This window comes from Triticum dicoccoides, chromosome 2A, assembly GCF_002162155.2.
Source record: "Triticum dicoccoides isolate Atlit2015 ecotype Zavitan chromosome 2A, WEW_v2.0, whole genome shotgun sequence".
Taxonomy (NCBI): domain Eukaryota; kingdom Viridiplantae; phylum Streptophyta; class Magnoliopsida; order Poales; family Poaceae; genus Triticum; species Triticum dicoccoides.
This window is the reverse complement of record NC_041382.1, coordinates 746,974,605-746,991,150: the sequence shown is the minus strand read 5'-3', so window position 1 is coordinate 746,991,150 and position 16,546 is coordinate 746,974,605. Positions and strand designations below refer to the sequence as shown.

The 16,546-nt window shown below is 51.2% G+C and overlaps 1 protein-coding gene across 1 annotated transcript in view; it reads left to right on the top strand.

The window, feature by feature from the left end:
* The first annotated feature begins 555 nt into the window (after window positions 1-555).
* LOC119352227 (beta-glucosidase 12-like) overlaps window positions 556-16,546 on the top strand; it is a 17,005-nt gene continuing 1,014 nt past the window's right edge. The window contains exons 1-11 of the mRNA XM_037618929.1: window positions 556-724; window positions 2,606-2,675; window positions 3,437-3,495; window positions 3,914-3,989; window positions 4,123-4,200; window positions 4,329-4,416; window positions 6,048-6,303; window positions 6,388-6,503; window positions 6,597-6,814; window positions 6,988-7,019; window positions 7,112-7,214. Of these exons, the coding sequence (XP_037474826.1) occupies window positions 572-724; window positions 2,606-2,675; window positions 3,437-3,495; window positions 3,914-3,989; window positions 4,123-4,200; window positions 4,329-4,416; window positions 6,048-6,303; window positions 6,388-6,503; window positions 6,597-6,814; window positions 6,988-7,019; window positions 7,112-7,214 (1,249 nt within the window). The 5' untranslated portion in view covers window positions 556-571. The remainder of the gene's footprint in view (window positions 725-2,605; window positions 2,676-3,436; window positions 3,496-3,913; window positions 3,990-4,122; window positions 4,201-4,328; window positions 4,417-6,047; window positions 6,304-6,387; window positions 6,504-6,596; window positions 6,815-6,987; window positions 7,020-7,111; window positions 7,215-16,546) is intronic.

Below are 16,546 nucleotides of genomic sequence, written 5' to 3'. Positions count from 1 at the left end.
TTGATCGGGTTCGGCTTTCGTGTGGGAAGACGGCAAGGATTGTGCGAATGCGCGCGTTCCGGCTTTGTTTTGGGTGGGTGCGCGTTGTCGAAGTCCGACGTGGCCGACGTGGAGACCCCCCAAACCTCCCCTTAGATTGACACCGGTTTGCGGAATTTCAAATGTCGAGATCGGTCCGGACAATTTTGGTAACCATAGTTGAATGGCCAAAAGTGCCTGAACTGTCCAATCCAAACATTTCCAGACGGTTTGATGATCGGCGTTTTAGTTGTCCTTAGCTAACCCTGTGTATCTAAAAAAAGTTAGCTCGCCGCATGCTACAGATAGAGTCAGTCAGCGCGCACATCTTCCTTCAGGCAAGACGCCTGTGTCGTCCAATCAAGACATGCAAGCATATGTCACGTAAAAAACACATGGCATGTGTCTTCGGTCCCGGCCATTTCAGAAGAAGAAATTTGAAGTCCAGATTGATTTTTGTACAACATATGCATACAGAAACATGTTGCCTATATATAGGTGGTGCCAAGGGAAGCCTTTGACACTGAAACATAGCTGGTTGTCATCACACCATATGGCTGCAAGAGCATTGCTGGCGGTTATCTTCCCATATCTCCTTATGGTTGTCGCTTCCAGTGCCGACGACGGCGCCTATGGCCTGCAGCCCATAAGCCGGAGGAGCTTCCCCAAGGGCTTCATCTTTGGGACGGCCTCCTCGTCCTACCAGGTTTTCACTCGTTTTTCCTTCATTGATCCATGGTCTCCTGTCTTAGTTCAGTAACAATCTGTTGAACAAACCCCGCAAAAAATTAAAATCTGTTAAACAAGTATGAAAGCTGTAGCATAAGCTAATGTTATGTGATAGTCATTCACCTGCCGAACTCAAACTGATTGCATGTTTTAGGCAAACTGATTGCATGTTTTCAGCTGATGTTGTGTGATACCATATACGATGCATTTCATTCACTAACAACTTGATGTTCTAGTGGTCACACCAAACTGCTTTCTAGATTAGGTTCCAGGCCCACACAATGTATGTCATTTTTTTTCCTCGATACGATTTTCCAACTGAATTAGAGCGATTTGCTAATTGGATCAAGCTGACGCTGTTTTGCAAAAAAGAGCCCAATAAATATTAGTATGTTATTGAGCAATTAAAGAAATGCTGATGTGGTAGCCATGTAGCCTTTTTTCCGCCCTAAGAGCATCTACAGCCGGACTTGGCAAATCCAACCCCTCAAACGTCTGAGGACGAGCCCGGGCGCATCGCGGACAGTGACCGGTCACGCCTCAAAAAATGCATTTCACATCCGGATACCTCAAATTAGAAACCTCAAATCCATATTATTACATGCAACTATCTACTTGATGCTTCATTCTGAATCAATAAAATTCACCCTTTATCGAAAAATATTATTACATGCAACGTGAAACCTAATCTAAGCGGAGCTCGTCCGGTTGCACTCCCCGCTCATCCGGCTTCGCCCTGGCCATGTCCGGTGGCCGGATGCGCTCCTCAGAGTGTTGGTCTAGTCGCTGGCAAGCAGGTAGAGTAGGGCATGGGACACGAGCCGGCTCATGGGACTCAAGGCGCCGCCTTCTCCCATGCAAGGTAGAGTAGGTGGACGTCAGATCGATGACGGATCCGTCCGGGGAGGAGCCGCCGACATCCACCATGATGCGGTTGTGTCGCCCGGACTGATGCCTCATACGGGGTGCCGAAGAATGTGCCTCCGCCTCACCGGCGTACGCCACCGTGAGGGCTACCGCCGCCTCCCGCGCCTGGTGCCTTGCATGGGGCGATGGTGCGTCCCGAATATCGGCACGCCAACAGAGGGGTTGCGCGTCCGCCAGCGCATTCAGACGCCAAACGGACCGCACGGCCTACGGCAAGGCAGCTACGGCTGGCCTAGCGCCAGATCCATGCGCCATTTGGGCGGACACAATGGATTCCTGACGGATGGAGTTCGAGTGCAGTCGTGCACGGGCCTCCTCCCGGGCGCGGCGGAGCACAAGCCGGACGGCCATCTCCTCCTCGGGGCTGTGTGGTATGAGCTTGGGGTCGACGGATCTCAAGGTGAAGGACTCGGATCTGCTAGCCGCCATGCCGGAGACGACCGGAAGGAGCCGGAGACGAACTTGGGTGGCGGAGGGGAGTGAAGTGGCTAGGGTTTGGTCCGGCGAGCGGATGAGGAGAAATTTATGTGGGGTCAGGTGGGCCAACATGGGCTAGGTCCGACGTGGCGGGCATGCCCAAGCACGCACGGGCGCCCCCATATCCACCTCATATTTGGGATGGATATGGGGGGTGTCGGTCAGCCCAGGTGTTCGAGGGCCGTTTGAGGGACCTGTCTGGATAAAAAAAATCGTTACCGGGCGGCCCGCCCGGCTGTAGATGCTCTAAATAGGTTTTTGTCTTATTTGATAGACTAAACGAGTTTATGACCTAAATTTGACCTCTTTGCAAGTTGTTGGCCTAAAACGTGCAATCGGTTGAGTTCATGTACTAACGCCATATTTCACTCTTAATTAATGATATCTATCATTATGTAAGCTTTGGTTCTAGCATCGTCTAATTACAAATCTGCTGGATATTCACATGCTGCAGTATGAGGGTGCTGCAATGGAGGGGGGCAGGGGATCAAGCATCTGGGACAACTTCACTCACCAACACCCAGGCATGTATATACATCTTCTATGCACAGTGTATATCATTTTTATTAGCAAATTGTTTGTACATATCTTGTTAATATTAGAACATTATCAATTTGAGAGGTCAAGAGCTATAGAAAATCACCTTTTTTTTACTGCATGAAGCCTTCATAGTGTTTAACCACTGGATGGAAGAATTACACGCGCACACCTCAAAGCTAATCCAACGCTTGGGAAACCAATTATGATTTAACAGCGTATATATTAGGCAACTTAGAATAAGAAACATGGTAGTAATGATATACACTATATATACCACTCACACCTACAAAGCGTAAATTTAAACTTCTCCAACTTCGACTGGTAAAAAAGTTGTTTAAAATAGTGAGTTGAAAATAGAAAATGATATTTATTGCAAAAATATTTGGATAGTATCATAACTTTTACAAACACAATTGTATGAAACATAGAGTCAAAGTTAAGTGTTGATTATTGCACATATTAACAAAGGGAGTAGGATTATGGTAATACTATCTTAAGGACCGTACGTCTGAGTATCTTACCAAGTTTCAATGCCTATATTTGTATTTTTTTGTTTTACGATTAGCCAATATTTGTAGTTATATGGAAAACTAGGCATTCATATCCACCTATGTTGTGATTACCAATAAAGTAATTTGAATTTAGAACTAAGGTTAAAGCATGATTTTCCTTTCAACAAAATTAATATACATGAGCATAATAGCCTTTTTCTCATAACAGTCTACTTAGTAAATAACTTTGGCAGATAAAATCGCCGACAAAAGCAATGGGGATGTGGCACTGGACTCCTACCATCTTTACAAGGTAGTGATAGTGTATCTATCTTGCTTTTTAACCAGATCTTTAAGTTTCTTCACAAATTATATGGTCAAAGTTGTTGATCAAGATCACATTGTAACAAGATCTTTGAATTTTAGTGCCAGTCCAACAAAAAGAAACTGGGTGCTCCCTCCGTTTAAAAAAATATATATTGCCCTAAGTAAAAATATAAAGTTTGACTAAATATATAGAAAAATCTGCAAGGATATACAATATGGAATTTATATTATATGAAAATATATTTCATAATGCATCTAACAAAGCAAATTTGGTGTTGTAGATGTTGATGTAACCTTGTATAGATTTGGTCAATCTTAATGATGTTTGACTTAGGACAAACATATAAGTTCAATTATCTTGGAAAGAAGGGAGTAGTACTGATCCTAATTTGCTAATAACACAGGAAGATGTGCGCCTTATGAAGGATATGGGAATGGATGCATACAGGTTCTCCATCTCATGGACAAGAATTCTTCCAGGTATGATATTTCAGACTGGCTACCTCCACTCCCATTTTTTGTCCCAAGTAGAATAATCTATTTTGCATCATCTTCACATTTACTAGTCGATATAGAATGTTCATATCCATCTTAATGTCTTAATGCATAATAGATGGAACTCTGAGAGGTGGAGTCAACCAAGAAGGCATCAAGTATTACAACAACTTGATCGATGAGTTGTTGTCCAAAGGTATGCTGTCAAACCGTCAGTATGTAATTTGATTTATTACCTAATCAACTAAAGTGCACGGAACATTAGGTCGTTTCTTTATTTCATCAGACTATTCTGAAGATTTGAGATCTTCTGTATATCTGCAGGGGTGCAGCCATTTGTGACACTTTTTCACTGGGACTCTCCACAGGGATTGGAAGATAAATACGGAGGATTTCTTAGCCCTAATATCATGTAAGCTAACCACCTTTATTTTCTAAGAACATAACCCCCTTGAGTGGTGTTTTAGACATGAGCCCAATGCAACTCTGTCTTTTTCGACAAAGGGAATATATTAATATCGCGGTGATACCAATTACATCCAGCCTCTGCAACAATGCAATGTCGTAAAGGCATTATGGATGCACACAACTAAAGACAATAAGAAGAAGAAAAAAAGAAAGAAAGATCCCACAACATCGATCAATTTCTTGTAGATGCAACACGAACCACCACCTAAACAACACCCGAAGTCCCAATTCTCTAAAAGCGATGCCTCCAAGAAGAAAACATTGCAGAAACACCATCATCTCCTGATCCTAAATCTTAGGTTTTCACCCTGGAGAAGATTCACGCTCTCAAAACAATGCCTTCAACAAGGTCACTGCCAGGCACAACCAATTAAGGCCAGAGCTTGGACTTTCACCCTGAAAGCTAAGACTCTGTACTCCGCCTGTGTTGCTGCCCTGACTTGCCGATGTCATTGCCATGAGTCACGAATCACCAAGAAAAGTCATCATTTCCACGAAGACTCGATTCGCCATGACAAGGCCTCGGACCTCAGCCACCATGACATTCTCGGTCACTATCTTCACCATGGAAATCGAAATACCGATGTGTCCTATACTGTAAACAGACAACGAAGCTTCGCATCACACCCTCCTGAAGCCAGTCGGGCTGAAATCGGAGCGCACACGACCGAATCCCATCCGATCCAGAAATCTGCAGGCGTCCAGCACCCAATGAAGATCTCTAGCGGAGCATTCCGGAACTCGTTAATGGCTAGATCCATGAGGGCTGGCAACTGGCAGAAGAACATCTTAGAGCAAAAAGAACCAAAGGACCGCACCACCCGCCGACTCCCAACATCAGGCCGAAGATCTCAGCGGGCACCACCACCCGCACCACGCGGAGATGAGAAGCTAAGCCGCACCGAGCCCCTTGAACCAGACGTCGTGCCACCCTCGTGGCCACAACGGCAGTCGTGGTCGCCGGAGAAATCTGGGGCCGCCGCCCCGACGCACATCTCCGCCATAAGAACCATGCCATCCAGGGCCGCCATGGAGCTCCAGCCGGAGATCCCGCAACGCGAGAGAGGATGGGACCCCCGCCGCCATTAGTCGTGCGAGAAGGATGACGACCCGCCACCTACATCAGCCTCGCGGCCTTAGACTGGAGGCGGGCTTCAGCGGCGGGGAGGGGAGTGGGATGGAGGAGGAAGGGGCGGCGGCTACGCTCTTGGGATCTGCCCGAGTCACCCCTCCTCGGAGCGATGCGGGGGTGATCCTATTTTTTCGAGGCCCTCAAACCGATCCGGGATTTCAACTCCGTAGTAACTTTTGAATAAGTTACAAAACAATTACAAAATATATTGTATATTTTTTTATGATAAGTCAAACGGAAGCATTTGTTCCTAATGTACCTTAATACTATGTAGGTTTTACACATTAGCTGTTGAAGATTGAAAAGGTGTGGCTACGCGCTTCATAAAACTATTTCATTTACGATGACACGCTTTGTAAAACTATTTCATTTATGATGAAGGTAGTATCATGTGCAAACATGTATACCTTAACTTTCAAAATAACCAACTCACAATGGTGCAGAAATGACTATAAAGACTTTGCTGAAGTCTGCTTCAAAGAATTTGGAGATCGCGTGAAGCATTGGATCACATTGAATGAGCCATGGTCCTTTTGCGTTTGGGGTTATGCAGAGGGCGTATCCGCACCAGGTCGGTGTTCTCCGTGGGAGAAGGCAAACTGCAGCGCCGGGGATTCAGGGAGGGAGCCGTACACTGTCGGCCACCATCAGATACTCGCTCATGCAGCAGCTGCGAGATTGTATAAACAGAAATATAAGGTGACTGGTACAGCTATTCATCGTATCATGCAGCTGCAATTCATCCACGAACGTGATTGATATGGTGTACATAAGAAAATGCAGGGCATGCAGAAGGGCAAGATCGGAATAACTTTGGTCGCAAACTGGGTTATTCCCTTATCCCGTTCAAAATCAAGCATTGCCGCGACGAAACGCTCTATGGAATTCATGCTTGGATGGTAAATTCTTTACGTTTCATGCTGACACAGTTTGTTGTATGAGTCTAGAATAGAATGCAGATTGATCTTATGCTAGGAATAAAACGACTGTAGGTTTTTGGACCCGCTCTGCAGAGGAGACTACCCCCAGAGCATGAAAGTATTGGTTGGAAACCGCCTGCCGCAATTCACCAAAAAACAATCTAAATTGGTGAAGGGTGCATTTGACTTCGTTGGACTCAACTACTATACTACAAACTACGTTGGTAGCCTTCCTCCATCAAAAGGCACGAGGAACAGCTACTCTACTGACGCTCAAGCTATTCGTACCGGTGAGTCGATCATGCTAAATCAATAATCAATTTGTCTTCGTTCTTCGTCTGCCAGACTAATAATATCAAGGAAATTATCCCTTTTTAGAAATAAATATTAAGTGAATAATGGAGACTTTGCCGCAGATTATATATGTTAATACTGCATGCTAAAAATTACCCAATTATGTCAGGTGTTCGAAATGGTGTTCCCATAGGTCCTCAGGTAACTAGCAGCTTATCCCCATACAGAGACTAATCTTCCTCAAGTTTTCTCCCAACTTTCTTTTTTGGATAGAGTAAATGACCTGCATGTAGGCCGCTTCGCCTTGGCTCTACGTCTATCCTCAAGGCTTTCGTGATCTGCTACTTTATATCAAGGATAATTACCACAATCCAACCATCTACATCACTGAAAATGGTAAGTGTATTTCCTCCCCCAGATAGGAACAATGGCTCTAAGTCGACATGTTAACCGTTGGATCGTTTCTTGCGTCAGGATTCGCACATGGGGTTTGTTTTGTCTAGATTGGCCTGTGTAGGGCATGCGGCCGGCCTGTTTTCATTTGTTTATCTGTTTTGGGCCTTTTTTTAGAACGAAGACGCTAGAAGCGTCCGGTTTAACTTAATAAAGCCCACAAACTTAGGCAGCGTTTACAGACGAGGACTAGGACAAACGTCACGAGCGCGGAGGCTCAGGTTCCGCTGGCACGAAAGCACAGCAAGGTCACGAGCGCGGAGGCTCAGGTTACGCTGGCGCGAAAGCACAGCAAGGTCGCAGACAGGCCAGAGGCCAAAAGTAATCAAAGCGAGTCTATTACAGGCCAAAGACCAAAAGCATAGAGCACGCAGGCTCGCTCGCGAGACAAAAGAAACCACTTCACGTCGTAGAAGCGGCGGTCGGCTCCCTAGCCAAAACGTAGACTTGTCGAAGACGATCTTGAGCTTGTTTCACCTTCTCAGCATCCTTGTGCTTCGCCAACGGACTCCACTGCTGCATAAGAATGTTGCATTTGTAAAGAATATTAGCAGGGTGTGATGGGAAGATTCCCTCGATGGCAAGTTTGTTCCTTGTAAGCCACATTGCCCAGGCTAGGGCACCGAGGCAGCTCCAAAGTACACGTTTACTGCCACCCGTCATCGACGCAACTATGGCCGCTAGGTCAGCGGCCGATCGTGGGTCCCAAGTGGTGTTGGTGGCCGCTCGGACTGCGCTCCAGGCAAAACGCGCTAGGGGGCAGCGGAAAAACACATGGTTCGCATCTTCCATGGTATTACAAATGGCGCATAAGCCGGAAGACGGGCCGTTGCGTTTTGCAACATTGGCCGATGTGGGAAGTCTATTGCGGAAAAGTTGCCAGAAGAACACCTTGACTTTAAGCGGAATACGGGCGTTCCACAAACCGGTCGGCATTGGGAATGCCGGTCCCTGAGCTTGGCATAGCCTGCGGTAGAGGGATTTGACCGTGAACTTTCCGGACGGGGTGAGAGCCCAAGTGACCGTGTCCGCGGAAGTGGACAGCGTCACCGATTGTGTCAAGCCAAGCAGCTCCTCTAAGCGTGCTTGTTCAAGGCCCGTTAGCTCTCTACGAAAGTGGATCGCGGGTGGGTTCGAGGCTAGGGCCGTCGCTACCGTCATCTCCGGGTTGACCGCCAGGACATACAAGTCCTGAAATTGGGCCCAAAGGGGCTGCGCTCCCAGCAATAAGTCAAGCCAGAAGCGGGCCGAGCGCCCGTTCCCTACGACGAACTTGGCGCCAAGGGCGAAGGCCGGGCGCACCGCTTGGAGGTCGTTCCAGAAAGGAGAGCCCCGCGCCCTGACTTCGAAAAAGTTCCCGTTGGGGAAATACTTAATGCGCAGCATGTCCACCCACAGACCGGTCGCCCCCTGCGACAACTTCCAGATCCATTTGCACATGAGTGCAATGTTGAGGATCCGTGTGTTTGTGATCCCTAGCCCCCCTAGGTCCTTGGGTCTGCACACCGCGTCCCATCTGACCATATGGTATTTGCGTTTGGGTCCCGCATCTTCCCAAAAGAAACGGGACCTTGGTGTGTCCATCTTGGCGTGCACCCCTTCGGCCAAGAGGAACAGCCCCATTGCAAACTGCGGCAGCGAGGACAGGCTCGCGTTTGTGAGCACTAGCCGGGCTGCAGAAGAGAGGAACTTCCCCCTCCACGGACAGACCCGCCCACCCACCTTGGTCCAGAGTGGCGCCCAGCCATCTATCGAGATGCGTTTGGCATCCAACGGGAGCCCAAGGTAAGTAAACGGGAGTTTGCCTAGTTTGCAATTGAGCTGGTCCGCGATACGCCTACTATCGGATGGCTCGAGTCCCATGGGCATCACTTCGCATTTGTGGAAGTTGATCTTGAGCCCCGACATAAGTTCAAAGCTAATCAATAGTGCTTTGATCGTGGCCACGCTGTCCAGGTCTGGTTGGAACAGCAGGAGTGTGTCGTCAGCGTATTGCAGGTGCGATATCCCCCCTAGGATGAGGTGCCCCAACACCCCTTTGATATGGCCTGCTTCCTTTGCTTTCCGTAGCAAGGTCGCAAGTGCATCTGCCACAAAATTGAACAAGAGCGGTGACATGGGATCACCCTGGCGAAGGCCGCGCTTGTTCCGGAAGGAGTGCCCTACCTCTCCATTCACCAAGACCACAGTTTGGCCCCCCGAGACCAACTGCATGATTCTGTGCACCCACACCAGCGAGAAGCCTCGGCTCAATAGGATTTGTCTGAGGAAATCCCAGTTGACGCGGTCGTAAGATTTTTCGAAGTCTAATTTAAGTAAAATCGCCGGTTCGCGCGTGTGCCTAAGTTCGTGGAGGGTCTCTTGCAACGCTAATGGTCCCTCCAAAATGTTCCTACCGCGAATAAAGGCAGATTGGGAACGGCTGATTGTGCGGTGTGCGATCGGAGTAAGCCGCGTGGCACAACCCTTAGCGCACATTTTGAAAGGCACATTAATGAGCGCTATTGGTCTGTACTGGCGGATATTATCCGCACCCGGCACTTTCGGTATTAGGGAGAGCACGCCGTAGTTTAACCTAGCAATGTCGACAAAACCGCGCATGAAGCCATTGCACACCGCAAAGATGGGGTCGCGCGACAGTGGCCAGAAGTGTTTAAACATCGCCACCGGCCACCCATCGGGCCCCGGTGCCGTGTCAGCTTTCATGCTTTGGAGAGCCTCGTCAATCTCCTTGGGGAGAAACGCGAGCCCCAGCTCTTCGTTCTCCGACTCCAAGACCTTTTGAGCTGGCAGCCAGGCGTCCTCGCTCGGCCTGGCGCGCTGAGGCTCGTCGGTCCCCATCAGGCTTATGTAAAAGTCGTAGATGTGTTTGCTAATCGCTGATTGCTGGAGAAGGAGCCCCTGCTCCGTCTGCAGTCTCAGGATTAGGCATTTCCTGCGACGACCATTCGCGTACGCGTGGAAGTAGCCAGTGTTCGCATCGCCCTTGAGCGTCCACTTAAGTCCTCCTCGGCGCCTCCAGTACTCCTCCTCGGATCGGAGCAACGCCTCGACTTGCCCTTCCAAGGCGTATCGATGCGCCCATTCTTGCTCCGAGAAAGGACGCGAGTCTGCTTGAGTGTCGAGGGTTGCAATCTCATCGAGAAGTCTCGCCCTCAAAACTTTCTCATCTCGTCCCTGATTCGCGCCCCGTCCCTTGAGGCTTGCACGTAGGCGTCCCCCGTCCGCTGTCCAAAACTCCATAGGGCCGCGCTGCTGGCCCGTGGCTTGGACACTTCTCAACCATCTTTCCCGAAAGATGTTGTCGAAATTAGGGATCTCAAACCACGCTGTTTCGAAAAAGAAGCGCGGGCTGCGACGTACCCTATCTTCCCCTGAAGATAAGATGAGTGGAACATGGTCCGAGCCGATCCTTGTTTCGGCAAGGAGCGAGCATAATGGGAACACCACTTCCCATTCCGGAGACATGAAAGCGCGATCCAAGACGGATTGCACCGGGGCTAGTTGCTTGTTGGTCCAAGTGTATCTTGCCCCCGTCCTTGCCACTTCCCTAAGTGACATTGACGCAATTGCGCTATTGAACATGGTCACCCTTGACCAGTTGATGTTGTCGTTATTTTTGTCCGCGCTCGATCGGATGAGGTTAAAATCTCCACCCACTAAGAGCGGGACCTGGGATGCGGCGACTGCCAGCACCTTGGCTTCGAGTTCTCCCAGAAACTCTGCCGAACGTGAGTGATCTGCTGGTCCATATACTTGCAGGATCACGAGCTCGCGTAGCGAAGCTCTCACGCGAATATTGGCTGCAATAAAGAAGGTGCCTACCTCCCAGGACAACACCTCATATATGGCACTGCAGAAGCCAAGCAGCATGCCACCCGAATGCCCAATAGCCGGGCTATGTTGCCAAATGAAACGCTCCAAAGGGTCTATGGCTACACGGTCTTGGTGACGAAAATCAATTTTAATGGTTTCCTGGAGCCCTACTATATCTATCCCTTCTTTCCTGATGTAGTCTCGAAGTTGGGTGCGCCGCCCCGAGTGGCCGAAGCCACGGATGTTCCAAATGAGCATCCGCATCTAGATGACGCGGTTTCGCAGACGGACACCCCTAGAGGTGATCGCCTTGGCCACGCACCTCACCTTGCCGCAGCGAGGCGAGGGAGGAGCCGCAACCCCTATTGCTGTCTCCCCTTCAGGCCGGAGTCTTAGTGACGTCGAGGGTTCCTCCTCGACAGCCAGACGCTCCGCGTGTTGAGCAGCCGCCGCTGCGAGTGCCGCCTGAGCTAGTTCTTTAGCGCGCACCAGCGAGATTAGCTCGCTAACCCCGCCCTACCCAATTGGTTCAACTCCACTCTCCACCAACACCTCGCCTAGGTGCTCGTCCGAGAAAGAATCCAAAATCGAAAAGCGGGGCAATGGATTACCTGAGGTTTCCAGATTCTTCTGTGCTTGGAGGAGTTGGGCGCGCTGAAGCGAAGGCATGTTTCCTTTGGCGCCCTTGGCCCACGCGCTGACCCGCACAGGGGCCACCTGCCCGTCCACGACAGCCTTGGAACGCTTGGCCTTCGGGACAGACACCGTCTTGGCCGCTTCCAGCGTGATCGGAGCGGAGGTGGGCACGGCCAGCGCCATCACCGCCTGCCGGGGAGTCACCGGCGCGCCCTGGAGCTCTGCCATACGAACGGCCTCCGCGCTAACCTTGTGCACGGCCACCTTCTTGAGCTGTTTCACCGCCCCGAGCTTGTTGGAGCTGCGCCCCCTTGGGATGGAGAGCGCGAGGCAAGCGGCAACGACTCCATGGACACCGCTATAGGAGTGCGCGCCTCCCCCAGCTGTTCCTCCATCTGGCCCGCACCTGGCTCCGCCACCGCCCGCACCGGGGGGGACGTGACCGAGCCCAGGTTGGAGCCATACTGGTTGGGGATGGAGAGTTCCAGCTCCATTGACCCCCCTGTCAGCGGCGGCTCCATCGGAGGCAGCGGCGCCCTGTTCGTCGCCCCGCCATTGTCAGAGATGCCCAGCTTCTCCCATGCCGTCGTATCGATGGAATCATCCTCCATGCTTGCATCCGCCTCCTTGTCGCCGTCCAGGTTGCCGTCGCGCCCCTCCTCACCCCTGTCTTTATCAGTTGGAGAAGGAGGGTTTGGAGAAGGCAGGGCAGGCGCCGCGAGATGCTCTGGGGGAAGTTCGAGCTCGATGGTGATGTTGAAGCCCTCGTCGTTGAACCAGATCTGGACCAGACCACGCAGCTTGCGGGGGTTGCGGCATGCGAAACGCATACGGACTGGCCCCGGGCGAGTGAGGGACTCCTCATCCACCAGCAGGGGACGACCGAGCATGGTGGTGGCCGCCATGAGCAGGTCGGAGCGCCGTTGCTTGGGAGGGATTCCTCCCAGTTTGACCCACACCTCTGGCATCATCATTCCCTTGGGGGCGTTGAGGACCGCGTCGTGGATGTCCACCATGAGGTTGTTGAGGGAGAGGAACAACTTGCCGCTCCTAGTTGCCATCCCGAGCATCACCGGATCAGGAAAGACCACCGAGAACGCCCCTCCCTCCATAGCTGAGATCTGCCAGTCCCATTCGCCCTCGAAGAGGTGTGGTAGCTTCACTTGTAGAATCTCTTGGGTGAGTGCGCCGGAAGGCATGGAGAGCACAGCCGCGTTGGCCCCCAGCTGGATCTGCGGCTCCTCCCTCGAATCATCCGGGTACTGGAGGCAGAAGAAGCCCTCGCCGGAGATGGCATGTCCCATGGTTTGGAGGAGCAAAGGCTTGCCCCGGGTCGGGCACTGCGCTGACGTGTGCCCCTCCTTGGTGCACACCACGCATAGAGGCTTGAAGGTGCAGAGGTTCTGAAAATGGCCCGTGCGCCCGCATCGGAAGCATTCAGGTCTGTCGGCTTCCTCGATCGGGATTGGCTCCGCCTCCGTGCCCTTGGATGAGCCCGGCACCTCAAATCTGGGCGGGAGAGGCAGCTTGGAGGCCGCCGCCCCCGCAGGCTTGGATTTCTTCTTCGCGTGGGAGTCGCCGCCCCGGTCGCCGCCCGTCGCTGGTTGCATCCCCTTGCGCTTGAGCTCGAGGCCGCGCTGCTTGTACTCCGCCTTCTTCTTTTTCTTCCTTTCCTGTTCCTTGAGCCACCACGCAGGCGGTGGCCCCCAACCCCCCTCGTCGTCGGCGCGGCCACGGTTGCGGTCCCGCAGCGGCTCCATGGGAGGCTTTTCCCCCGGCGATCTTGCTTGGAACCCATCGCCACTACTTCAGCAAAGGTGCGCCTCAGTGGGGAAGGGAGTGGAGTGGGTGAGAGGAATCAGGCGAGACGACCGAAGCGCCGCACCTCCGCAGCGGTGGCTGGGAAACCTAGCGAGGGATTTAGGGTTCCGCGGGGGATCCAGAGCCATTTATGTGCCCTCTCTGGGCTGGGCTGGATCGCCCCTTGTGGGTCGGGCTGGGTCCTGAGGACAGGAACGCTTCCCTGCACCACGCGCGCGTCAGGGGACTGGGCCCCAGCCCGCGCCACCACCGCATTTGGGCCGTCCACCACCCGCGTGGGCTGGTCCGACTGGACCGCTAGCTGGTCCGCCCCAACCCTAGGGTTGACCACGCCCAGCGTCGTCCGCGCCGCCGCCGCCGCCACGGGGGACGCCGGCGCCGGACACGACTGGTCTGCCGCGAGCTGCAGGAGCAGCCCCGCGTCAGGCGCAGCCAGGTTGCCGCGACCCTCGCGGCGCCACACCGAGCGAGCCGCTCTGAGCGTCGCCGCATCGACCCGCCGCGAGCCACGGCCCCCGGGTGCAAACGCACGACGGCGCCCGGCCTTGAGAGAGCCCCCGAGCTCCTTTGCCCGCGACACGAAGTCACCAAGGGAGCAGGCCGCACAGCCCCCTGCCCCCGGCGCCACCGCGTCGCCTAACTCCGCCTCCTTGTCGCAGTCCGACTCGTCCTCCGCCAGCGCCCAAAAGCGGCTACCCGACCACCCAGCGACGCCTAGGGGGCGCAGCCGCCCGCCTGGGGACTGGGGCGCGAGCCGCCGCCCAGCCAGCCTCCGGGTCCTCCGCCGGGGCCTGAGCACCGCCGCCCTGCGCCAAGACACCGCCACCGTCGCCACCATCGCCAGAGACGCTCGCAACGCCTATCCGTACAGGAGCCGTTGGGAGCGCCATCACCCACAGTCGGCCACTCAGTACCAGATCGGACGGCTACTCAGGCGGATGATTTCTCCAGAAATCATCTGCTAACTTTCTTTCTTTTGGGCCTTTTTCTGGTGTCCGGTGCTTAGCTTGGGCGGTGGGCTGTGGCAGATGTTTAGCTGCCATTTTTTGTCGTTATTTTTTTTGTTGGGCTGCGACATTGTTTACACGGAAGACGGAGAGGGGCCGGCAGATGCATGTGCTCCTTTTCCACGAGCGATGAATTAAGTTATCTCCTTCACCCCTTTTGTTTGGTCTTTTTTTCTCTTTTGTATATTTTCATTCATTCACTGATACCCATAGATATGGGAGTATTTTTTCAATTCCAGTAGTATGGATCAAATAGAGTTCTCCAGTAGCAGATATAACTAGCGGAAATTCTTCGTAGTTTAGATCTAGGTGTTTTTTTTGTTCTTTTGTGTTCTTATTCAACTAGCTCTTTAATTTTGCTCGCAAAAAAGTAGGGGGTTACATTTTTGTGTTTTTTAGCATTCTTTCGGACATATCTTTGCACGTTGCATGGTTGCAATTGTCTTCCAACACGAATTGCAACCATATCCTGCTCGCAAAATTGCATGCCTCCCAACAAGAATGCAACTGAACTTTGTTTTTGTTAGAGGGGCTGGGAGAGGTGGGGGCAATTGCATGTGTACACTACACATGCAATTGCATGTCTTCTAACACGGATGCAACTTGACTTTGTTTTGTCGGAGGGGTGGCGGGAGGGGGAATTGTTGCATGTGTATATTAGGCATGCATTTGCAACCATCAACCCAGACTGCAATTGCATGTCTTCCAATGCGGATGCAACTAGACTTTGTTTTGTAGGAGGGCGGCAGGAGAAGGGGGGGCGTTGCGTGTGTATACTAGGCATGCAACGACAAGCGTCGCCCCGACTACAATTGCATATCTCCCAAAACGAATGCAACTGAACTTTGTTTTGTTGGAGGGGTGGGAGAGGCGGGGGAGGGCATTTGCATGTGTACACTACACATGCAATTGCAAGCATCAGCACAGACTGCAATTGGATGTATTCCAACACGGGTGTAATTGGGCTTTGTTTTGCCGAAGGGAGACGGGAGAGGGGAGAGTTGCATGTGTACACTAGGCATGCAACTGCAAGTGTAACCCTCGACTGCAGTTGCATGTCTCCCAACACGAATGCAACTGAACTTGCTTTGTTAGAGGGGGTGCGAGAGGTGGGGGCCGTTGCATGCGTACACTACACATGCAATTGCAAGCATCGGCTCGGACTGCAATTGCATGTCTTCCAACACGCATGCAACTAGACTTTATTTGTCGAAGGACGACGAGAGAGGGAGACAGTTGCATGTGTATACTAGGCATGCAACTGCATGTGTCACCCCTGACCGCAACTGCATGTCTTCCAACATGCCTGCAACTGGACTTTGTTTTTTCGAAGGGCGGTGGGAGAAGTGGGTCGGGGGTTGTATATGTACACTAGGCATTCAACTGCAAGTGTCGTCCTCCGACTAGAACTAAACGTCTTGCAACATGCTTGCAATTGGACTTTGTTTTTGTCAGAGGGCGGTGGGAGACGGGGGATAGTTGCATGTGTACAATAACTTCATTTCTTATGGAGACAGGGGTGGCAACAAAATAAGATTTACGAGTTTTTTTCCTCATGGAGACCTTCATTTATTTTTTCGAAAAAACGGAAATTTTTATTATTTTATTATTTATTTTGGCTATTCAAATCAAATGAAGATCAAGTTTCCTCTCATGCATATCAACTTAATAATTTCATTTGTTTGTTTCTATTTGTTTGTTATTTTAAAGATTAATTTTTGTCTTTTAAAGTATAAAATTTTATTTGAATGAAGTGATAAAAAGGAAAAATAAAAAGAGAAGAAAGATGACACGAAGAGGAGGAATGGACGATGAGCGACATTGTACCCCCAAGCCAGTGCAATTGAGTGAGCAGCTTGTTTTAGGGGTAACTGATTTTTTTATTGCCGTATTTAGAGTTAATTGATTGAGCAGCTGATCGATCTATATTATCCAGCAGTCTTTGTGTGTATCGATCATATTATACAGGCCTTGGTTGAACGACATTCGTTTGTA